General features: G+C 40.5%; 1 protein-coding gene across 6 annotated transcripts in view; it reads right to left on the reverse strand.

Moving 5' to 3' along the window:
- Positions 1–25591, reverse strand: part of ralgapa1 (Ral GTPase activating protein catalytic subunit alpha 1) — an 80514-nt gene that overhangs the window by 20119 nt on the left and 34804 nt on the right. For all 6 annotated transcript variants that reach the window (XM_049597071.1, XM_049597070.1, XM_049597073.1 and 3 more), the window contains 8 exons: positions 24881–25520; positions 23401–23516; positions 22835–22959; positions 16157–16228; positions 14950–15073; positions 14001–14156; positions 11172–11330; positions 9742–9869 (listed from right to left, as the gene is read on the reverse strand). In XM_049597071.1, the coding sequence (XP_049453028.1) occupies positions 9742–9869; positions 11172–11330; positions 14001–14156; positions 14950–15073; positions 16157–16228; positions 22835–22959; positions 23401–23516; positions 24881–25520 (1520 nt within the window). The remainder of the gene's footprint in view (positions 1–9741; positions 9870–11171; positions 11331–14000; positions 14157–14949; positions 15074–16156; positions 16229–22834; positions 22960–23400; positions 23517–24880; positions 25521–25591) is intronic.

Below are 25591 nucleotides of genomic sequence, written 5' to 3' on the forward strand. Positions count from 1 at the left end.
CTTATTAGCTGTTAATGTTTTTTTTTTTTTCTTCAAACACATTTTAAAAAGTGATTGATCAGTCCTCAATTTTACATCCTTGCACGCAGCCCGTGAAAAACATTCTCCTTTTCTCTCTTTTCAAGGCCAAACTGAAGACGGCTGTCAGAGTTTATGACACACAGTGTACTGCACTCTTTCATGGTCTTGGTCATCTGTGACAGCCCAGCCTGAATCTTAAACACCTTGTCACATATGAATACTTACATTCACACATCCCGCCATGAAATGCAGTCAAGGATTTACACACACACACACGTAGACACACACACGTAGACACACAAACATCCACATCCATACAGAAAGAGCTTACAGATTAGCTTGTTTACCAGTCAGAGGGGGGTCTGCTCCAACAAGCCGTGATCAAGCCACTGATGGCTACAACTCATGTGTCTGCACAGCTCTCGGTGACAAGGCACGTACGTGCACAAACACACACAGATACGCACTCAGTCATTACATGAATCATATATTTTGGAAATTAGCCAAAAAACAAAACAAAAAACAAAACACATGATAAAACCTGAGAAATATCTACAGTAATAGTCCTCACAAACAATTTGCCTGTTTCTAAGGCAAGATCTCGGTGTGATATGGACGCTGCCAGTACAACATCTGTGTGTGTGTGCTACACACAGATGCGACACTGAGTTGAAACATCAGTGCTTTTTTTTGCTAGTGTGAGACACACTCCTGCCAGTAGCCATGAGTCCAGGGCTATTGTCTAAAGATTTGCTGAGACAAGAACATCTGTTGTTGAAAATGAGGCATTTTGTTAGTTTTATATTTTTATCAATGTATTCAATAACCTGTAGAGCTGATACAGTAGGTCTTCTGTCCAACCATACACCAAAGCTATCTTTCTGCTTTACTGTAAACCCATAAGGGCTTGAATTCACTTTCTTAAAGTTAACTTTTCTTATTGATTCCTATGTAACACTATACCCACAAATCCAAGGAACGTCATATATCTCAACTGTTAATCTAAACATATAAAACAGAGGACAATCAGACCAGCAGCCATAATCTGGAGTCACCAATTGTCTGTGCTTTTGGATGTTTTTCTCTAATGTTTTTCATATGTCATATAGTTAAGTCATTGTTTTACTATTTGTCTGTGTTTATGTGCTTTTGTATGTTTGCTTTACATGTTTTTTATATACCATCAACCTGCCAGTTTTTTTAAAACTATTATGATGAGCTACGTGAAAAACAACAGTGAGTAATGTATTATTCAAACATAAATCTCAATCAAAGAAGACTGCTCTAACAGCTGTTTTAAGAAATTAGGTAGATGTTACAAAGTGTCAAACACCACAGTGCTAATATGTGCTTGTGAAACACATCGACAGATCCTGAAAGCATCTCACTCACAAAAACCACACTCGCACACATTTCCCCAAGGAGAAGTTGGTGAGATTAGCCTTGATCCCTCCTCCTCACCCTTTTCTTTTCATTTCCTCTATCTGCCCAACGGGAAACAATTAACCGCCATCACCTCCCCCTCTGCATGCATTCATTTCCTTACCCTCACTAATACACAGCCCCTTAACCTAAGCAAGCCTAATTCCATCTTTAAGCATCAAATACCACTCAACATGCGGTGTTGTCAATTGTCTATTTGCCAGTACAGCTGCTCACTGAATGCTGTGTTTCTGATAAGGAGCAGATGGGTAAATATATTTATAACCATCCATATTTTACAATACGCAGAATATGCAATGTGCCGAGAATATCCTCAGTAGTGGTCTTCTGTGTAGTTTTTTTTCTTCATTGTTATAATTTCTAAAAATTAAAAAAAAACAAAAAACAAAAAATGAAAGATCTGAAATTTCACAGATTTCAATGTACTTGTATCAACAGTTGTAATTAATATCTCATTGATTTGCAAATTGCACACTTTGATCGAATGCAGCAGGATGCACCCTGAAGACTGGCAGCGGTGCAGCATTTTATGGTGTCAAACAAAGTGCGCCTTCCACAGCTGATGGGTGCAGTGGAGCTCAGGGGAGGTTAAGGATAACATGACCCCGTTTCAGCATCAGCAATAACAAAATGTCTTCAATTTGTAAGGTTCTGCCCTCACCTTTCTCCCGTGGTGAGGAACACACACTCCTTGTCACACACAGCAGATTGTAGCCTTAGTGGGACAATAGGCTCTATTGTGGGAGCTGGCAAAGAGGAGCCAGGCAGGCCGCTAGGCGTTTGGCTGCTCTTGATGCGTGTGTGTGAGTGTGTGTGGATATGGGGGATAATAGCGCTACATGCCCAGAGCTGCCATCATTTCACTGGGAACAGTGTGTGAAAAAGAGGGAAAGGCAGTGACACACACATACACAGAGAACACACACACACACACACACACACACACACACACACACACAGACACGGCATTGCTATCACTCTGAGCCATATGCTGACCCCAGCCTCAGTGCAGCTATCTCTGCCAATCAACTACTACAGGGGATGTCTCTCTCTCTCTCACACACACACGCTCTAATCCTGAGAGTGAAATATGTACACATGCAACATAAATACCACGAAATACACAAGTGTAAATGGGGTGATATACATTTGAAAATTCATGCACACAAACACACACATATACACTTGCTGGAACTGTGTGTGTGTGTGTGTGTGTGTGTGTGTGTGTGTGTGTGTAGCAGCTTAGTGTCTCTCCAACATTGTTCCCCAGAACCACAATCACCCAGGAGCAGATGGATGACGGCCACAGCTTGCGCTTTCACACACACTCGAACACTAAACACTAACTACCATGTACACCCCTCACACACACCAACACCTATCACATACAAATCTCTCTCTCTCTCTCTCTCTCTCTCTCTCTATCTCTCTCTTTCAGTCTCACACACACACACACACACCCACACCCACACACACTACGTGTTATCAGATGGTAGAGCAGCTGTAGATCTAGCTAGGTGAACCTTGGCCAAAGTGGCTGACCAGTCCATGGAGGCTGTGTTAAGAGAACTCGTGGTCACAAAACTCTGATTCATCTTAAACTTGGTAAATAGTAGATTTCTAAGCATATTTATGTAAAACTAAATCACTGCAGCATGAAAGACAAATTCCAATCGATGCATTTACGTCCTATAATTAGCCTTTTGTGGTATCAACTGTACTTTGTAATTCCATATTCTAGATGTGTTAGGCCGTCTCTCAATACAATCTTTACTTCCTGATTTTCTTTCTGTGTCACTCCTAATAAGAGGCAATAAATCTAATGAAGAGTAAAAAAGTGCCTTTGTTAGGGACTATTTTCAGCTGTGGATAAATACATATACGTATGTGTGTTGATGGCAATGAAGAAACATGTCACCCAGCACAACAGTGTGGCTCTCTGATGTGTTTGTAACAATGACCGCAACAAGTGACATAAAATCAATCAATGCCCCTGAATGCGTGACCTTGCGATTTTGTTCAATTACTGATAAATTTAGCACAAATTTTGACTATTAAAAACAGGTAAATCTCACTGTAGAGCTGCGAACAATGTATTGATTTGCTCAGCCCCCACCCCTCTCTTTATCATGAGACTGCAGGACTGGAGCTCTGTGCCTGGGACAGAGTCACACACACAAATTGACAGGGCTAACTGTTACTGGAAGTTATCAGGTTTAACGGTGTTGCTGTGAGATTAATGTCTCGGTGTCGGAATTTAAGTGCTGTTGCAAGGCTGCGGCCCAAGAGAGAAAGAGGAGAGTGGCCCGCCGTCCTTCAGCGCCATTAAATGCTGATTGGCATCAATCAGCTGTTGCCCTCCCAACCCCCCCAATCATCACAAACAGATTCTTATTCTGTGGGAAACACTGAGTGCTCATAATAATAACAACAACAATAACCACTTTTTAAGGTATTAAGTTAGAATCTACCATTTTCCTGGTATGTTAGTGACATATTCAGAGTCTCTTCTGCCATTTAAGTGGTGGTGACACCAATATGTCCCTCAGTAGTCTGCTCCTTACTTTCATCTCGTCTAATCTTTGAGCTCCGAGGGACTGATTCCACTGTGGTGGGCTACAGGAGGAACCCATGTTTCTCTACATTGACTAAAGATTTACTGCTCTGTACACATGCTATCAGGGGGTGGTGAAGTATTAAAACCTGGTGTGTATTGCATTTCATTGTGAGCAGAGTGAGGCCTATATGGAGAGAGGCAGTATGTATGTGTGTGTGTGTGCTGGGGAGTCTTGGATTGCTTTTCTTGCTGCAATGAGCTGATATGTGAGATAGAGCTGTGCTTACACACAGCTGCCCCTGCAACCTGGCACTCTGTGTGTCTGTGTGTGTGTGTGTGTGTGTGTATGTGTGCTGTTGGATGGCTCTAGTCATGGTGAATGAAAGATCAGAGAGAGAGAGAAGGCAGATGGACCGCCCCGAGGGCCAGGAGACAGAGAGACAGCGAGAGAGGGAGGAAGACAGACAGAGATAGACAGAAAAAGAAAGAAGAGAAAAATGCCAGTTAACCAGTGACACACTTCGCCCTGCCAGCCTGCTTTCCATCTCTCTCCCCCCATTTGCTTCTGTTTCAGCCCCTCTGTGAGGATACTTGATGTCACAGTGCAGCACTCAGAATCAGACACACAGATGACACACAGCTTGATGCAGGACTCAAGGGGCACACAAGGGCATCAAACCCGTATGTGTAGTGCACGCTCTAATCTCCAAGAATGTCTGACTTTATTTTATGACAAAAAAGGTTCAAGCTATAAATCATACTTATATATATAAAGCTCCATCTCCGTTGCTGCTCCTGTACTTCATGCCTATATTCATCTATTGTCATTTAAATCCAGTAGTTATGGTACCAGATTACAAAGTTTCAGATTCAATACGGCTTATAAAGCACTCTGAAAGAGTATTTTACATACTCACACATGTGCTATTATATTTTAATTTACCAAGAATCTTTATCCAACCGACTAATTCAATATCTACTAAAAAGGATTCACCCCTTCCTACTTTTGTAATGTATAATATATTATGTATTTTGTTACGTACCCTCTTTCTTCTTATATTTTCTTCTCCTCGTTTTTGAAATGTATTTTATTATGAGAATATTCACACACTTTATACTGTATGATATCTAAGATATCTTATGGAAATGTGTGCATTCTGGATCTGCTCATCCTCTGTAACACTAGAGATGTAATAGCCAGATTTTGTACTCTGACATTAATTGTATCTCACTTCCTATCCTATTAAAACGTAGATTTAATATTAATATCTAATTTCATACAATAGAATTATACTTGTTATTAAAGACCAACCAACTTATCAGTTTGGCCTATTTATCAGTGCCTATAGTTTCAACGTTTTACAAACTATTGTTAAAGGGGGAACTTTGCTACGACGGTGGCCAAAGGCTGCGTGGTCTCCACCAATCATATGAGGATTTACATCACTGACTGGAGCTAAAGTGGGGAGAGCTGTGTTAAATCAAGGAGAAAGAAACTTCACCAGTGGGTACAGCTCAAGAGAAAGCAGGTCCCTTCTGCCGTGTGAGTGTGTCTAAGTGTATTGCGCAATGTATACATTAAGTTTTTCGGCTGACTTATCAGCTATCTGCCTTGTCCCACTCCAAACTATGGTTATTATATCGGCCTTTAAAAATCTACTATTGGTCGACCTCTAGTTACTATTGCCTATTATTGTTGACTTTGCTTCAAATGTTTGAAAGCAATCAAGCAGAGGGCGAATCTGATGAAGAAACATGTGAAATCCGTAGTTCACTCCTTCTTATTTCTATTGTAATCTTATGATCAAATAATGTCGATCTTAGTATTCTGGTGTGTGCTGGAAGGTTTTTTTTGTTTGTTTACTACTGTTTGTCTAACGGAGAGGCTTCCCTGTGCTTGTCTTTTTTAATATGTGTTTCTTTTTGGTAACTTACGTGCCCTTCACTCTAAGGTCTCCAAGAAGAACAAAATAGACTAACCAGGGGACTTTTTTTATATTCTGAAATTATATTGTCTTATTACAAGCTGTCCTAAGCAATTATTAACTCTTTTAGATCATCAAAGTATTGTTATGACATCATAACGTCAGAGTTTCTCATAATTCAGAACAATGAGAATGTGCAGTGCAGAAGATAGGGAAGTAAAAAAGCTGAAAGAAGTCAAGAAATATGAAAAAGGAAAAAAATACAATATGACAATATGAGACAGAAAGAGAAAGAGAAATGAACCGAGATAAGGGAGTTAGAAAGACAAGAGAGAAAATACAGGGACAGAATTAGAGAGATAGAGAAATGATGATAAGAAGGACAGAGTGATACTAGACAGCGGTAGGAAAAATTAGAGCACAAGATGTTGAGGGGTGTTGAGACAGATGCAGGACTAGAGAGACAGAGGAGAGAGAGAAAAGGGAAGAAACAAGGAGTGACAGGAGTAGAGGGCAGAGTTGGGAGGGAGAGGTGGAGAGACAGAAAAGGAGAGAGGTGTGTGTAGCACAGAGATGGGGAGTCAATAATGACTGATTACTGTAATTCAGCCTGTCAGAGACATCGACCTGCTGCTACTACCAATCAATACACACCAAGACACTCGCACACACACACACAAACACCTCGAGACAAGCATGCGCTACATATGTGCCATCAGGCACGTGTACATGGTCTCACACATACAGTATGGATATACACACAGCCTTACGCACAACTAAATTGCAAAGATGTCTACATGGCTGCACACTCAACCAAGATTGCTGGAGTCACAAAGCGCACACACAAACTGATACAGTCTACTATGTACAAAAAGGTGCACGCATGCACGCATGCACACGCACGCACACGCACGCGCACACACACACACACACACACACACACACACACACACACACACACACACACACACAATGGGGTCTAGGGGTGTTAGCTAAGAGCTACAGCCCCACACTGAGCCTAACAATCTCTCCGTCTCTGTCTTGCTGGGTGGACGTGGCAGAGCAAAATGGCTTCTTCATACCCCCCTCCTCCCCCACTTCTCCTCGTGCCCCTTCCACCTTCTTGGCAAACATCACCTCCAGCACTTATATTATCTCTCCACAATGAGAAGAGAAGGAGAGGGAGAAGAAAGGGAAAAAAGGGAGGTGAAAGAGAGGGAGATTTGAGAGAAAATTAGGGGAGAAAAAGAGAAGATGGAGATGAAGGACAAGAGGCAAGCTGAGAGTAGTCTTGCATAGTCAGACCTAGGTCATGCTGCGCCAGTGCTGGAGAAGGTGCCTGAACCCATCATAATTCAGCACTAAGGGGAAAAAAATGCCCAGGGCTGTTTGTATTTCTTTAAACCAATCCCAATCATCTTGGGCGGTGCTAAGCTCAGATGCAGCAACGCTGCAAAATAGTGTCAGGAGGAAACTTGTTTTGGTGGAGAGGTGAACACTGGCATTAAAATGGCTAAAGCCTAGCAAGAGAAAACAGCACTTACAGGTGAAATATAAAAGATGTTATAGCATGTAGGTTGCTCGCTTGGAAGTTGTTTCACGCAGCGCTAACATGCAGTGTGGAGATAGGTTTGGCTATGCGAGTTTTGAAAATGATAACCCATGTCTGAGATAGACGCCCAGTGACAGGCTTTATACCCACAGTGGAATAGAGTGGAGAGTGAAGAGAGATAGAGCACAGCGAAGAAGAGGTGTGAGAAATGGCATGAAAGACAAGATAAAGAAAGACAAAGAGAAAGTAGAGGAAGGAGGCAGGACACCAAGAGGAGAATTAAGTTGAGAGATAAAGGAAATAATGACAGGAAAATCAGGGAGTCGGTTAGAGACAATGCATTTGGGGAAAAAAGAAACAAAACATTTACTATTCAGACTGGGGCAGATAAAGTTAGAAAAAGTACGGGTAATATTAAATTAGTGGACCAGACATCTCCGCATCAACAGACCCTGCCTTTAAATGTTAAGAGTTAGGGCTGTACATCAAAGAACTAGTGGCGACGAAGGCTGATTGCTGCATTGCATCGCATTTCCTGTTTCTTGGCCAGAAAGTTGGACTTGAACACACTGCAAAGACTACAGCCAATGGCCAACTGGCACATACTGTCTGCGCCTGCGTGAGAGCAAATAACTCTCCATAGCAGCAGGCAGCGGTCGTCTGTATTCGTCATTCAAAAAGGGCAACCGGAAGACCTACAGGATGGATTCAAGATGCTAGTTAGCCAGTTAACACGTTAACAACACAACCTGATGTTACAAGAAGAGAGGATATATACTGTCTGCTAGCAAACAATAACACAAACAATTACAAACTCCTCCTGCTTAAGAGCTCAACAGCTAATTTTTTTTTATCTACAAGTTTGGTTTAATGTCACACCCACTTGACTTTGCTATTTGTTTGCTTTCTCACATCCGTTCCTCTTCTCGTGCACAAAGCTAAACTGCCAATCAGAGTAAGTTCACTCACTGACAGGCTCTGCTGTCTCGGACGCTGATTCAACATGAAGTGGCCAAAAAAAAAAAAAAAAAGCTGATTAGGGCAGACTAGTGCCAATGATGCAGGACACACTGCCAAAACTAGGGCAACGGACGCTCACAGACGTCTCAACATTGACCAATGGTCGACTGTTGTCTTGGTGTGCCAGAGCCCTTATGTAAACAAATATGCATGTAAACACAAAGGCAATATTGTACGATATATGGATATGACCTTGATCATTTTTGCTGACCTCACTAAGTCAATAACGTAATTATCTTGACAAGCCTAGTCCCTGTTGTGTTTATACTGTGTATGCGCACCAGGATGCACATGCACAGGATGTATTTGGATAAGAGGGGCAGAAATGAAGGGAAAGAAGAAAAGAAGAGGCAGACTAGCAGGCAGACAGGAAGACAGTATCATTAGGGAATCAAATTGCTCTAAGTGATGCTTAGAAGAAATTCCAATGATCAGTCAGTGGCTCAGCTCGCCTCAACAGGGGACACTGTCACCTCACAATAGTGTGCGTGTGTGTCTGTGTGATCACTTCTTGACCAACAGTGCATAATTCTGCACATCTGTATGTGGATGTACTTGCATTACTGGGCCTCTGTGGAGCTCATGTCCATGCGAGTGTATTCGTCTGTCCGTGTTTGTCAGAAAGAAAGAGTGTGTAGAAGTGTAGACACATGTCTGTATTTGTGTGTGCCTCAGTGTGCATGTCTGTGTGTGAGACCAGAGAGCAAAGCCCCTCATTTAGAAGCAGTGTTAGAGAGGAGAGTCATCGATAAGTATTGAACGCCGGGCTTGTTCCAACCAAACTACCATCGCATCGGATCAAGCAGACAGACTGTGTGCACACCTGTCTGTCTGTTTCTCTTTCTCCCCTGCACACACAGATGCATGCACGCTTGATATATGGCACTTCAGAGCCAACTAAATACAGCTCTATCACTCTAGCACTTATACTCTGAAAGCCAAACGCCACTGGACATTGATTTGCTATTCTTAACACTTGAGCTGAGTGAGAACCAACATTCTCGCTCAAGGATTTCGACGGCCAACACAATGCTGCAGATATATTCAAACAAGTTCAAGTAGCGGAGGTGAGCCTACAAAAAAAACAACTTTTAAAGAGCTGAGGTGCTACTGTGGAGATAGAGACGAAGACTATCAACAAAATTGAAAAAAGGCTTCTGAGACCTACCTTTGGCCTCTGATCCTGTTTTTGCATATTTTGTGGAGGGCTTTCAAAAGGATACAAGTTCTGGTAGAGGGGGATGAGGGATTTGAGAGCTCGACTGGCATTGATCGCTGTGGCTCTGACCATGGTGGGCAAAATGTTCATGTCCACTATGGCACCGTCAAACAGTGGACCAAAGAATGGCACCTGCAGACACAAAGACAAGTAGAATCAGACATTAAAGCAGAAAAAAACTGTGACTTTATAGTTAATAATGAATTTATTGCCTATGGAGGCCTCTCAAAGACAATTCTAGATATTTTTTATGAAACAGAATAATCTGTGGGAGCCCCTGAGTTTTAGTGAACCAAGCTTGACAAGAAATTTAATTCCATACTTTGCTTGTGGAATCCACCAAAGAGAATAATGTCAGGCTTTTTATTGAATTTATTTGTAGACCAGGTCTCCAAGCCATGCACTCTGTGACTGAATACAGTGCTTTCAGGACGACAACACAGAGAATATCTTATCTAACTTGTTTTTGGATTCATGATAATTCAATATTTTGGCTTGTAGAATGAATGAAACAGAATGAGGTTATGTTATTAGTGCTGTGGTATCTATGTCATACCGAAAAAGCAGCATTTTATTGTGTTAGGTCTCGTTTGAAATACAATTACGCTATCAGTGCTGTGGTATTAATGTCTGTGTGTTTTAGACTGATACATTAACCAGAGCAGCAAGACTCAGGGCAAGACTCTCTCTAGGATTGTTAGTCAATCTGGATGCATGTCAGTATTATCTGGTAGGTAACATAAAATTACGCATTACGCATGTTCACAATTTTATTCCTACCCAACTTCACATCCATATGATATAAAAGGCTCAGTCATCAATATAACATCCATGTTAAGCTACAAGTGTTTACCATCTTAGCTTAGAGTGTTATCATGCTAACATCTGCTAATTGGCACTAAACATAAAGGCCAGCTGAGGCTGATGAGAACATCCTGGAGAGGAGATGAACATGCACATAAAATTGCATAATTCATCCCATAGTTGTTGGGACATTTCATTGACCATACTATAAATGTCAACCTTATGGTGGCACTGGAGGAAAATTCAGTAGGACTCATCCTCTGAGGACCATGAATGTTTGTTCCAAGTTTATTGAAAAGCTAGTTAATAGTTGCAATAATGCTATCCATACAGCTGTGCCACTGTCATGACAAAAGGTACGCTAATGGGCCAATGACTCACGCTACTATTACAGTTCTGCAACAGGTGACATGCATAATTACTGACCAATTACTGAATATTGACCAAGAGGGGGACTGAATTATCATTCTGGGTTTTAATGATTAATTAAAATGTCCAGCTGTTTCATTTTCACCCACTGTTAAGGATTCTGAGAAACACTGAAAAACAAACATACTGAATAATTTGCCCAAAATATCGACAACTGACAGTTTGAGTCCAGGATATCAAAATGCTGAATATTGTTTTTACCTCTGGCTTTTTGAGTATATGGATGGAGTACATGTGGTTCTTCATGGGGTAGATGATGATTAGCACGTCTCCAAACTCTGTGGGGATGATCCCTCGCCGGTAGTCTCTGGAATGTTCCGACCAAACAATGTGGACCTCGTCATTACCCAGGTGTCTTAGCTGAAGGAGTTGTGGGGGGGAGAAAGGGACAGACAACAGAAATGAATACTAGAATCAAAATGGAATAAACATCTCACAATTTTCATTCTTACAGAATAAACAATACAAACTTAGCCAATGCCAATTACACACACACACACACACACACACACACACACACACACACACACACACACAAAGAGCTGGATAGACTGTATCCATCATAAACCCAAGGCTTTTGATTTTGTGCATGTACGTGCTATTGGTGGCCCTGGGGGTGATGGAGTGAGTGTGTGAAGATGAAGAGTGGACACGAAGACAGAGTGAAGCTCCGGAAAGATGGAGTACGGGCTGGAAGACAGATGGGACCAAGTCTGATGCTGTGTGATTCTGTGTCTGTCTGTCTGGGGGGGGGGGGGCCCATTCACTCAGTGGGGTACAGTCAGGGCCGGTGACAGCTCTGTCATTAACCTTGATGCCTGCCAAAACACGTACGCATGCATGCATGCACGCACACACAGAAATGTCTCTCTACTTCTCTGGTGTTTCACACACCTTCAGATGTCTGCCACTCTTGACCTTGGCCCTGAGACAAACACATTTCCTTTTGAATGTTTGTTTAACAAGAATCAGTTGTGTATTTTGTTCTCTGTTAAGATTAAAGAAGTAAGATTTAGTACAGTTTTGGAGAAAAGTGTAAAAGTTATTTAACAGTCAATGTTTTATTGTGACCATGCAATTGAATTTTCATTAAAGAAAAGTTACAAGAAAAACGTTTGTGTATGCTGTTAATTATGGTTCTTAGAAAAAAACTGAAAATCTGAATCGGATGGACAAACTTTAGGAAAAAATTTAATGAATAAATAAAGGGTAACCAGACAAAAAACCCCACTCATATTAAGTAATATGGAGACCTGGGAAACCTGTGCAAGAGTTATCCATCAGGTTTGGGAGTGCAATAATGACGCTACTTGATTTTTAAATTTGAGTTTTAATTTGAATTAAACTGACATTTTCTTACTGACTAGTGATACATTAAGTTGATATATTAAGCAGAGCCTGGGAAACACACAGAATAAAGTTCTTCTTAAAATAAATCTTTTAGTGGCACTTAACTCTGCTTGAAATTCAAAGTGTCAGTGAGGCACACAACTCACAGTGATACTGTGAACTGAGGGGCTCAGTAATTATCCCACTTTGAGAGTTAGAATTACGACCTTTAAGATGTATTTTTGGGTGTCAGTACAATTAGGTGGCACAGTCTAATAAGACGAAGTGGAGTCTTACTGTCTGATGTGCTTTTCTGATCCGTATCACAATTCTTAAATGTATTTCGATGATGAAGATCAGAGTGATGTCATCTTTGATGCCACAATCAGTTGGTGTAATGCAGCTTTAATCCTTTTAATCATGTTTCAAGCAGATGTGGTATGAGAGGGAGCAGAACACACAGCAAAGAGTGAGAGCTGGACAAATGCCCTGCAATGGACTAAAATCACACTGCAGTGTGTATGTGTATGTGTATGTGTGTGTGTGTGTGTGTGTGTGTGTGTGTGTGTGTGTGTGTGTGTGTGGCAGAAGGATGGATGATAAATGCCTGCCAGTATGGACATGTGTATGTCTGTCAGTTTAACCTCTTTGTGGACACATTTATCAAACTGTGAGTGTATGCGTTTGTAAGCCTGTGTGTGCTCGCTAACACGTGCACGAGTAAGCGTGTGTGTGCTTCTGTGCCCGGCGTTAACACAAATTTATAGTCGTGTGGCTATTTGTGTGGACTGATGTGAATAAAGCCCTTAGTGGATGTGTGTTTGTGTCAAGTTAAACAGGTTTGTGGTGTGTGCGTGTGTGTGCATGTGTGTATGTATGCGAGTATGCGTGTTTGATGGGGCCATCAGCTGATCAGGGAGACGGATGGTGTCGGACCAGGCGCTGATAATCCAATCAGGAGCCTGCAGCGACGTGATAGGCCGAGAAGCAGGAAGTATGATCTGATTAAAGGGACATTATGGCCATGTGGAGAGCGCCCAATGCCTGGGGGTTGACAGGTGTGCACACACACTCACAAATGCACGCACACGCACACACACACACAATAAACCTGCCTGCCTAGACACTGATACGAGCCCACAGCGCACATAAACACAGACATGATTGCAACTAAGAATTATTGGAAACATCAGTGCGCTTTAGAAACACTGACATCAACACGTGTGTGTGAGTGTGTGTGTAGCGACCTGTGCTCATTTGCAATGTCATTCCAAGCAAAGAAAGAAATTGGAAAGGCAGACAAGAAAAAGGAATCAAATGGGAATAACATGGCACATCTTTTCTCAATAAAAAAAGACAATTAAATAACAACAATTATGCATGTTTTTACGAACACAGACACACACGACAAAGGGCAACAAAGTAGATTACAAGATAGACAGATGCACCGTTCTTGACAAAAGAAGCTATGTTTCCATCAACCATCAAGCAAATCTGAAAACTTTGGAACATCACGTAAGGTGTTTGTTGTTCAAATGTTCACCCAGCAACAAACAGGCAGTTAAGTTGCATTACCTCAGTTGGACAGACAAGAGTAAACAATGGATACTTCAATACTCTTGTAAAAAACACCCACACCCACACACAAAAACCAAACAAACAAACAAACAAAAAAGGTCAGGTCAGATCGGTGTGTGTTACCTTCTTGGTGAGGTTGTGGTCCTGGTCGTGGGGCATGCGGGTGGAGACGTGGTAGATAACCTCGGTGGTGGAGGTGGCATAGTAAGGCGTAGTCTGGCCTGTGCTGCGATTCCTTTGCAGACCTCCCATGAAACCACAGTGAGTGGTGAGGTCAACCTATGGGACAAACACACGCACCATGACATACAGGATACATTAAAAACTGCCTTTACTGCCTTAAAGCCTAGAATTAAAAAATCTAATCAGATGATCTTCAGTCTCCTCTGAACTCTTTAACCACTAAATAAAGACACAATTTTGGCATATTATAAAGAAAAAATGTGGTTTTACTATTCAGTTAAAACTGCTTTGAAGAACATTTGAGTGTGTTTCTTCAATTCATAGGATTTTTTTGCCAGCTACTTGTGTCAGGAGAACTCCTTTGCACAAAGCACTTCATGTTAACACACAAAAATTATCACCATGCATTGTATTTCAAGCTGGTTCAGCATATCAATTTTCTCCATCATTAGCCTGGTGAAACGTCAAGACACATAATGTAGTTTCTTTTTAATCCCTGGACCTAAAAATATGTTTTCTTAGCATTGCAATATTACAGCAGTTAAACCAACATATGAGGAAGACAAACAATGTGTGAGCATTTACATGAATACATGTGTTCTTAAAGTGTGGTAGAGCACGCACATCCAAAATATTACAGGTGCAGGACCAACAAGCAAACAGACTTTTTTTTTTTTTTTTTAAAAAAGGGGGTTAAGTCTGCACACTGTTGTAGCTCCTCAAATGTTTATTATATAAGATCAACGTTTCGATCACATGGATCTTCGTCAGGATGGATCTGAAGAAGATCCATGTGATCGAAACGTTGATCTTATACAATAAACATTTGAGGAGTTACAACAGTGTGCGGACTTCACCCCTTGTTTTTTTTTAATAAATGTGTTCTTACCTCCCAACCTAGTCCAGAGACAAAGTCCTCATAAGCCTGGCTGCCCGCTGTGTTGGTTAATATGGAGTGTTTGTCCTCTTGGCCCTCGGCCACATAAAATACTGCTATTTTATGTGTCTCACGGCTAGAAGAGAATGGAGGAAACCAAATATGACCAACATGACAACTACTGAAAACAGATAACATTTATTTAAGCAATTTCTACAAGGTTAATACATTATCCAAGTACTTTCCCCTTAAATCTTCAGTTTGTTTCCCTCAAAGAAGGTAATGAGGGGGAGTGATATAATAATTCACAGTGGAATGGGATGCCACTCATATTTCGTGCACATAATCAGAAGCCGACAGTGGAATAGACTATTAGCAAAACCTGTCTAATAGGGTGTACATGGGCAGGTGATTTTCTCCTTTAATACTTCTTTCTTGGGTTTTTAAAAGCAGATTACACTCACTTTAACACCCCACCCTGTACACACGCAAAAATATGAAATACACTGTTTGATTTCCATCTGGGTTGAATAGTCAGTAAAACAGAAACTGGATGATTAATATTGTTAACAGGTTTATTGGGTTAACAGATTTCTTGGGATATTTCTGAGAACATTTCAAACAGACAACACTACATCTGCTAAAACCCAGAGCGACAACAGCAATAGTTTCGGTATGTACCTAATTAGAGAAACGAGCTTGAATTGTAAAAAAAAAAAAACAGCACATTTGGTCTTTGCAAAAAATGGATGTATGTGTTTATTTGCGTATGGAGCAGGGAAGTGAGAACCAATCACTACGATGCATGTGGAGACGCATTTCAATGTCAAGTGTGAACTTGTGATGCGATCACCCAAAACGCATCTATACCAAGTGTAAACAGGGTCTAGGTTTCACACAAAATCAGACTGTGGTCAACTAAGGGTTGAGGGCAAAGGCATGAATGGCATGTAGCATAACTGCACTTAATATACTGAATATTTACACTATACTTAATCTCAGAACCCTATAGTATACATTGTAATCTGTAACTGCATTTAAATCAATACATAAAGAACATTTAGTGTCAAAACTCTTTAGGACAAAGAGACAGACAGAGGGAATAAAAGAAAAAAACGTAGAGAGGATTCAAACTCGTAACTAACTGAAACTTGAATGAAAAGACCAAAATAAGAGGGAGCTGTTACTGCAGTAAACACCACTTTTTGTATTTGCTCACCACTGCCGTGAGTCCAGGTTCTTCAGCTCTCTCAGCAACTTCTCATTCTTCCTCAACAAATGAAAGTTACTCCTGTAAGACACAGATGCATGCACAGGTTAGGGATGATCATCTGAAGCAAGGGTCAAACCTGCCTCTCTGCCTTTATCTGGCTACCATCAACATCTCCTTTAATTGGCTGGTTGCTTGTTTTTGTCACAGTTTCCGAGCACAAAAACAATGAATCCCGTGCCAACTAATAAGATATTAAGCACAGCTGACAGGAGTTCTAGTGAGAAAGACCAGAAAAGCTCTAGACTGACAGAAAGAAAAACAGAAAAATACAAATAAGATGTCACTCATAGCCACATAAAAGGAGGAGATTTTTAAGCTCTCTCAACATTTTAATTTAAAAGTATAATTTAGTTTAATACATTTAATTAACATTTAAAAAACAAGTTTAATTTAAAGTTTGTAAATTCTCAAAAACATCAATTCCCAATCATATGGGTTGATTTGTACTAAGGAACATGTTCTAAGGAACTAAGGAACATGTTCTTATGCCAGACGACAGTGAAGAGATTTCAGTCACATAATTGTGAAGTTGCCTCCATCAGGATAAGGATAAGATATTTTGAAACCTTCAGCATGATAAATGTTAAATCTGCCCTCTACACAGCTACTAATAAACTCTTACTGATAATAAATGTGTCTGACTTGTAAACTCAGTAAAGTAAAGCCAGCTAGATGCCTGGTAAAAATTATATTAAAACAACTTTGCCGAGTCCACCATTTGTCAGATGTAATTTACTAATTTTTATATTTAAAAGAGATAGAAAACATCTAAAAAGGGAGAATTTTATAGACCACATGACTGTGGCGATAACTGTAGGGAGAGGTTTTCACTTTAAAGAGGTGTGTGTGTGTTTAGGAGTAATTCCTTATCTAATCCAAACTGAACATGCCTCAGATACACAGTAGATCATGTCTGTGTATGTTTATCAGTATATTATGCTGTTTTGGTGTTAGCAAAAATCACTACAATTCACTGTTGACTCATTTAATTTTTAACAACTGTAACTACAGGTTAGCTCAAAGGGAAACCAGTATTTTAGCTCTTCTGCAGTGGGTTTGTATAAGGTACTTATCCATAGTCAATGTATTACCTACAGTGGGTGGCGGTGAACATAACCCCATTTTGTAAGAAGCCGGCACGAGTGCCAACACTGTAAGCAATGTACTGCTGTGGATGGGGGCAGCAGCAAAACATATTGTATGTATACTTGTGCCTCAACCCGCAAAATAAAGACTACTGCATATAATTACTACATTGCTGTAAATGAGCAACAGTTTTCTCATGCTGACCGCAACTAGTGTCATCCTCACGTTCAGGCTCCACATAGAAAAGAACAGGACCCTATTCTTTAATCAAAACAAAAGCCTTTTATACCAACTAACAAGTCCAGGGACCGTTCAAAATGTCCCAGCCACCAACCTCCGCACTGCTGATATAAAACCAAGACTTGAGCAGTGAGGATTGGAGTGAACTGATAATGACACGTCATTCTTTTCACTCTTAGAGAGAGAGAGAGAAAAAAAGAGTGAAAGAGCGGGAGATAAAGAGAGAGAGAGAGAGACAGCAATTTGCTCTTTATTAAACTGATACTTGGTAATGGCCTCATTCTCTGCTCTCAAAGACTCCATTTACACCCTGGATTATAGGGAAAAGCATAAAAGGGGACACACACACATGCACGCGCGCACACGGGTGACTGTCAGTATCTTAAAGTCCCATATGAATACCTGAAGAGACATAAGGGGACAATAACAGATGATTAGACATCTCTTCTTATTTTTCTTTTTTCTCATCTGTCTATAGTCTGTCCCCCCAACAACCGAGCTTCTTTGGCCTTCTTATTTTTTCATTCTCTACTGTATTCACTCACTTATTTTGGTTCCATTTCTTTTTTTGTTTCTGATTTTCACTCTTCATCTACATGTGTCTTACTCATCCCCTTTTCTGATTTACCACTTCTCTCGCCATCATTCTCTTCTTCAACCACTGCCTTTTATTCTAACTCCAAATGGGTTGAGTTTGATCAATAGGGTACTATACTCATTATCACACACACACACACACACACACACACACACACACACACACACACACACACACACACACACACACACACACACACACAGAGTGTGTTAAGAAGTCTATTGTGCAGGCTGAATGCAGACAGTGTAATTCCCTGGATGAAGTATAAAGAGCGATGAGTGTCCATTAGCTGGCCAGACACATTTAAAGTGATACCTTGACATTGTGTATTTTAGCCTGGAGTCATTGAGAAGATGAAATGCTGTGCCATGTGAGTGAGAAACATGGTGTCTAATTAACACAAAATACGTTTTTGAATGTGAATGTTTTGTCTTATTTGCATTCAACAGACTTCGGGTTTGTTCCAGGGTTGTTGTCATGCGTGTGTGGGAACACACTTATTAGAGCACCCTGAAAAACAGCCTCTTGGTAAAAAGCTTCTTTTGTATTCCTCATTAAGAGTACGTGTGCCATTTCACTTTTACTATTGTTGGTCTAATAACAGTTACAGATTTTTGTGCAATATGCAAGCAGTGGAGTCTCTTAAAATAAAGCAGATTCTTATCTCTGTAAAAGTAAACTGAAAAGTAAAAAAAAAAGGGCCAGATTTTGAATGTCCTCACAAAGATAAAGAACAAATATCTGAACTTGGTTGGACCATCATTGTCCTGGGTATTTCCTGGCTCAGAATGGACCTTTGGTTAACGGTACACAATGGCTGCTATTTTTATTCTCAATTCTTATCATTTTGGCACTGATGATTTTCATTTAGTGCTGGCTAGAGCTGGGTTGATTTCCGTTTTTTGCTGGTCTGGTCTGGTGTACGAGCTTAAAGGTAGGATCTGGAGGATTTTCAAACAAAACAAAATATAGACATACAGTGCCCTCCAAAAGTATTGGAACAGTGAGGCCAATTCCTTTATTTTGTTGTAGACTGAAAATATTTGGGTTTGACATCAAAAGATGAATATGGGACAAGAGATCAACATTTCAGCTTTTATTTCCAGGTATTTACATCTGGATCTGATACACAACTTAGAAGATAGCACCTTTTGTTTGAACCCACCCATTTTTCATGAGAGCAAAAGTATTGGAACATGTCACTGACAGGTGTGATTTGTTGCCCAGGTGTCTGCCAATTACATTGATTATTCAAACAATAAATAGCTCTGAATGTCTGAGCTCAGTTTCAGATTGGGTACGATAGATTTTGCCTGTGCAGACTGCATTTAGAGGTGGAACCAACATGAAAACCAGAGAGCTGTCTATGGGTGAAAAAGAAGCAATTGTGAATCTGAGAGAAGATGGACAATCAATCAGAGCCATTGCACAAACATTGGCCATAGCCAGTACAACCATTTGGAATGTCCTGAAGAAGAAAGAAACCACTGGTGTACTAAGCAACAGACGTCGAACAGGTAGACCAATGAAAACATCAGCAGTTGATGACAGAAACATTGTGAGAGCTGTAAAGAAAGACCCTAAAACAACTGTTAGTGACATCAGCAACAACCTCCAGAGGGCAGGAGTGAAGGTATCACAATCTACTCTTCGCAGAAGACTTCATGAACAAAAGTACAGAGGCTACACCAGAAGATGCAAACCACTCATTAGCAAGAAGAATAGGAAGGCCAGGCTGGAATTTGCCAAAAGGTACAGAGATGAGCCTCAAAAATTCTGGGAAAAAGTCTTATGGACTGATGAGACAAAGATTAACTTTTTCCAAGGTGACGGAAAGGTGAAAGTTTTGAGAAAGAAAGGATCTGCTCATGATCCCAAACATACAAGCTCATCTGTGAAACACGGTGGAGGTAATGTCATGGCTTGGGCTTGCATGGCTTCTTCTGGGACGGGCTCTTTCATCTTCATTGATGATGTAACACATGATGGCAGCAGCAAAATGAACTCAGAAGTCTACAGAAACATTTTGTCTGCTAATTTAAAGAAAGATGCAACCAAACTGATTGGGAGATCCTTCATCATGCAGCAAGATAACGACCCAAAACACACTGCCAAAACAACAAAGGAGTTCATCAGGGGCAAGAAGTGGAAGGTTTTAGACTGGCCAAGTCAGTCTCCAGACTTAAACCCAATAGAGCATGCATTTTACCTGCTGAAGAGGAGACTGAAGGGAGTAACCCCCCTAAACAAACAACAACTGAAAGAGGCTGCAGTGAAAGCCTGGAAAAGCATCACAAAAGAAGAATGCAAAAGTTTGGTGATGTCAGTGGGTCACAGGCTTGATGCAGTTATTGAAAGCAAAGGATTTGCAACTAAATATTAAGTCTCATTCACTTTAATCTATTTTAAGTTTATATGTTCCAATACTTTTGCTCACCTAAAAATTTTGTGTTCCATTACAAATAATGCTATCTTCTAAGTTGTGTATCAGATCCAGATGTAAATACCTGGAAATAAAAGCTGAAATGTTGATCTCTTGTCTCATATTCATCTTTTGATGTCAAACCCAAATGTTTTCAGTCTACAACAAAAGTAAACGAATTGGACTCACTGTTCCAATACTTTTGGAGGGCACTGTATACAAATGAAATCCTGCTTAATCATCAATCATGGGCTTCTACTCATGTGTGGTGGTGACTGTTTGCAGAGCTCCTGCCCTTTAACTGTATTTTGATGTTTTTGTGAGCTCGGACTGCTTCTGGGCGGAGATTTCCCCAGCCAATGAGAGAGCGCAGGTGCCGTGTCTGAGCGTGTCCGAGCGTGCACCAGCACGAACCTTGCCTGAATCTCTTCTGTGAAGCCTTCTTCCGTACCTCCGGGCCCTGTACACCCGGGAGAAATGGCGGATACAGACGTACCCACGAAGAAAAGGAAATTAAATGTGAGTGAGGCAAAACGCTGAGCCGATAAAGCACGGGCCAAAACTCGTGTGAATATCGGGGTGGCTTTCACCCGCTTTTGAACATTGAAGGAGAGGCTCGGGATGTACAGCGACGCGGAGTTGGCCTGCTTTCTGTTGGACAGGTAAATCCCAAATACAGGCCGGTTAGCTTGTGCTAGTTTGCTAATTTATCAATTTTTCCATTACAACAACTGTAATTCCTACGTACTTTGTTGTGGAAGCTAATTCCGACTATCAACCGATGCAAATAACTTTACGTTTAGCTAATATATGGCTTGATGTAGTGTGAGGATTGAGCTTTGAATCATTTTGTGTAACACCCAACTGCCGGGAGTGGTAGGGGCAGCATGCAGTTGAGCCTGATAGGAGGGGCCAAATTTGAATGTGTGTTTACAAACAGCAACTGGAAAATTCTCCAGACCCTACCTTTAAATCAGTTTAATTTAATGTAAACGCACTGCAGTCTGCTAAATGGTCAATAGCGGATGGTCACTGTACTCAGGGCTGAGTTTTGGCTGGTTTTGAAGCTTATGCGACCCCTTTTCATACTGTGACAAGTTTTTCATACATGATCAAACTATAACTATAAAATGAAAGGATGTTTTGCTGCCTCTCGCAACAGCTGTAGTCTGAGAAAAAAAACAACAATTCACTGGGACAGCTGTCAGCAACTTTTAAGGTGGAATATTTACTTGTAATGTTACTTGATGCATGAGTTGACGACGTGAATCCACAAACACACTCTTAACTTCAATATGACAACTTTGACCATTACATTAGTTTTTTTCTCTCTCTTGGATGACATACACTTTTAGTAATGAGTGGATCTTCAAGCATCTAAAAAAAAAAAAAAATAAAAAAAAAAAAAAAAATATATATATATATATATATATATATATATATATTAATTTTGACCGGATTATGTGAATGACTTATATTTTAATCTTCCCTTGGAGAAAAAAAGAGCATTGTTCCTGTGAGCGCCGGCAACATCAAATCCCTGCACTTGCCTAAGAGGGAATAAATGCACAATTCTGCTATTTTTAAATATCCCATCAAGAGAGACTGCAGCCTATTGTATTTTGTTGTGAAAAAGTCAGCATGCAACCTCGTCCTGTCGATGATATATGAGGTATAGTGTTTGGTGGAAACGGGGCTATGGACTTGTTGACTCAGCTACAGTTGGAAACTTTGTGTCATTTTTGCTGAAACTGTCACTAGATTCTGAAGGAAGTACATCAGACAGGAAGTTTGTGAAAAAAATCATGTCTCTCCTCCACTCCCTACTGCATCTGAAGGCATTTGCTAGAATCTCTAAATTCTTATCTGCTAGAGTCTCTGAAGCAGCCTTCAATCATGTTACTGATCGTGAACTGCTGTAAAACTTTCAAACAAGGCAACGCTGATCAAAAATGAATCAAGATTCTGTTACTGTATTACCTATTTCTCACCTCAAATGTTTTCAGAAACATATTTTAGTGTACAGTTTAGCTGTAAAATGAGAACGTTTGTGACCAGCCGCCATGTTGGAAATAGTCAACCAAAGTACCAAATACCGGCCACCAGTCGGACCAACTTTCTCATTTTATGGTTAGACAGTACACTAAAATATGTTTCTGAAAACATCTGAGTTGAGAAATAGGCAATGCACTAACAGAATCCTGAGTCATATGTGATCACCGTTTGTTACTGTTTTTCAAAAATATATACACATATGTATGTCTGTGTGTGGTCTCACCTCTTCTCCCAGGAGTTGAGTCCCAGTATGTTGATCAGTAGTCTGCAGTAGTAGAACGCTGACTGTGGTGTCTCGGTCTCTGGTTCAGTCTGCTGCACTGCCCTCATGTTCAGCTCCTCGCCTCTCTGAAACATTCAACAATTCACTTACAGGCAAAAGAATAAGTGATAAAACAAATAATTATGATTGAAATTAAACGGTAAGGGAAATGGCATGACAGCCACGACCCAGAAAAAGGCTCTTATTAAGTGGCTCTTTTTAAGTGATGTTGGTTACATTAAATCAAAACATTTTTCATGCCAAAATTAACTTAACCGTATCAAATTATGATTGGAACAGACAAACCAAAATATTATAATAATGAGACCCTTGTCTGCATAAAAGCTTGTGATTTATCTTGTACTTGGCGAAACCTGATATTTTTGCAAAGCAGTACTATACAGTGGCTAGTGTGTAGCATTTGAGTATCTGCTTCATCAGGTTATGCTGGGAGCTACAGATTCAAGAGATTGAAAGATTCAAAACGCAAAACTTGTTTAACTCATATGAATTTGGACACCACATACATGAAGGACGAACTCTCTTTCAGCAGCACTCTGCTTCAGGATGGCATTGATCACATCATTCTCCTGCTTTTCTGAAACACATGCTGGAGGAGGGGCTGGGATGTTGAGCGGCATGCCTGAGGGGACCAATAAGGAGACAAAGTTAGCTGTGCTGTTGTAGGAAATTGTATTTCTCTTTAAAGCTTAAGGACAACAGTTAGACTGATGTGTAACAGGACCTTGATTAGTCAGTATCCACATTTGATTTAATACAGGCATGCAGTCCCTCTTTTTTACAGAAAAAAATTGAGGGATGTCAGTCTAGAAAATATTAAATGACATGGCCTCAATGAGCGGCTGACCAACTGAGAAGGATATCATTATTCTGGCTTTTAATGGATGCTTTGTTGAGTTAGAAATGTACATAATGCTCTAATTTAAAATCATTATCAGATGCAGTATCACCAAAAACTATTAGCAGCTTCATTTCAAACATATTGATATTGGCATTCAAAAAGACATAACAAATCTCATTCATGTACACAGCTGTTCAAAAGTTTTGAATCACCTGCCACAAAGGCTCGATTGTGTACAGTCAGATGGCTGAGAGGACTACTTTATATTTTTGAATGGTCTTTCATGCTTTTAGGTTGGAAAAAGTCCTCTTTACGAATAGATGCTGTTTTGTATGAAGGGTTTGCAAAAAACAGAAATGGAGAACAAAAGGTGGCACAATGGTTCAACCAGACTGACAACTGAAAGGGCAAAAAGAGACAAAGATGCAGAAATTTTTATTTTTTATTTACACTGTGGTCATCTATTGTAGCAAGATGCACATATTTGTGCATATTTTTCTTTTTCTTTTTTCTATCCAAATACGGTAGCATAATGCACATATTTTTAAATTACTTTTTTTTAAAAAATATTTTTTATTTTTCTCACAGTTTTTCTATGAGTATATATAAGAGCAACTGTAAGGTATCCCAATTTCCTAACCTCTGAGCAACACGTGTGCTGAAATGATACAAATATGTTATGTTCTGTTGTAAGAGTTTACCACACAGCAAAGTACGGTAATACATGAAAATTAATGTGGAAAATTTATGTACTTCACAGCCTTGAAAGATGTACTACTGTATTCTGTCCTGTTTTTTTCCCCCATATGCTGATGTTAATGTCTTCTTGTGTTTTTTTACATTTATGCGTGGATCCTAGGAAAAGTAGTTGATGTATCTGCATCGACTAATGAGCATCCTAATAAATGCAAATATTGATACTTTATTTGGTGTCTGAATTATACTGTTTTTATCGCTGTTCAAATAGTGATTGTTGAAGGAAAGAAGAAAAACAGTAAACTAACAGCTGATTCCAAACTTTTGAACGGCAGTATGCACTCAATTTTTTTCACAAACTGTACTGTAGATTCAATGACCATTATGACAGCTCAGAACATAAATATAGTAAGTACTCAGCATGTGTGTGAGTGTGAGCGTGTGTGTACCTGCTCTCTGTAGACACTCAGGACTCGAGTATCCCAGGTACTGCAGCATTTCATCCAGTGCATCGTCTCCATCCCTCAGTGCATCCCATGCTGGCACTGCCTCCCGACACACACGCTTAGCCAATGGCGGAGCTAGAAGCTGCTCCAAGCCTGACTCCCCTCGATCCCCCTCCCCATCCATCCTATGCTCAATCCTCTCCTCTTCCTGCTCCTCCTCTTGCCCCTCTTCTTCAGCTCCTCTTCGATCTGCAATCCCCTCCTCAGTGACTTTCCTCTCCTCTCCTTCATCCTCCCCCTCTTCCTGAAACCCTTGCCTTTCACCCTCCATCCCTCTTCCCCCCTCATCTTCCTCAATCTCCTCCTGCCCCTCCTCTGCACTATCTTCTCTCTTCACTCCCAGCTTTTTCGTTGGACCTCCTGGTGGAGTGTGTAAATGAAGATTACCACTATGAGGTGATTGTGTGTGTGACAAAAATGTGTGTGTTGGGCTGTTTGGGGAACATGGTGGAGGCCCGTAGAGAACAGCAGAGTCCCAGGAGTGTTTTCCAGCTACATCTCGGATGATGACACGCACACAAGCGGGAGCAGAGGACAAACCAGCTGTCATTCCCCCTCCGGGTACACCAGATTCTGATCGGATCTGAGAAAGAAGCAGACGACAGTTGTTAAACACTAAATGTACCAAATATGAAAGAAATCATGCTGATGGTG

This window comes from Epinephelus fuscoguttatus, linkage group LG14 (genome assembly GCF_011397635.1).
Source record: "Epinephelus fuscoguttatus linkage group LG14, E.fuscoguttatus.final_Chr_v1".
Lineage (NCBI taxonomy): Eukaryota > Metazoa > Chordata > Actinopteri > Perciformes > Serranidae > Epinephelus > Epinephelus fuscoguttatus.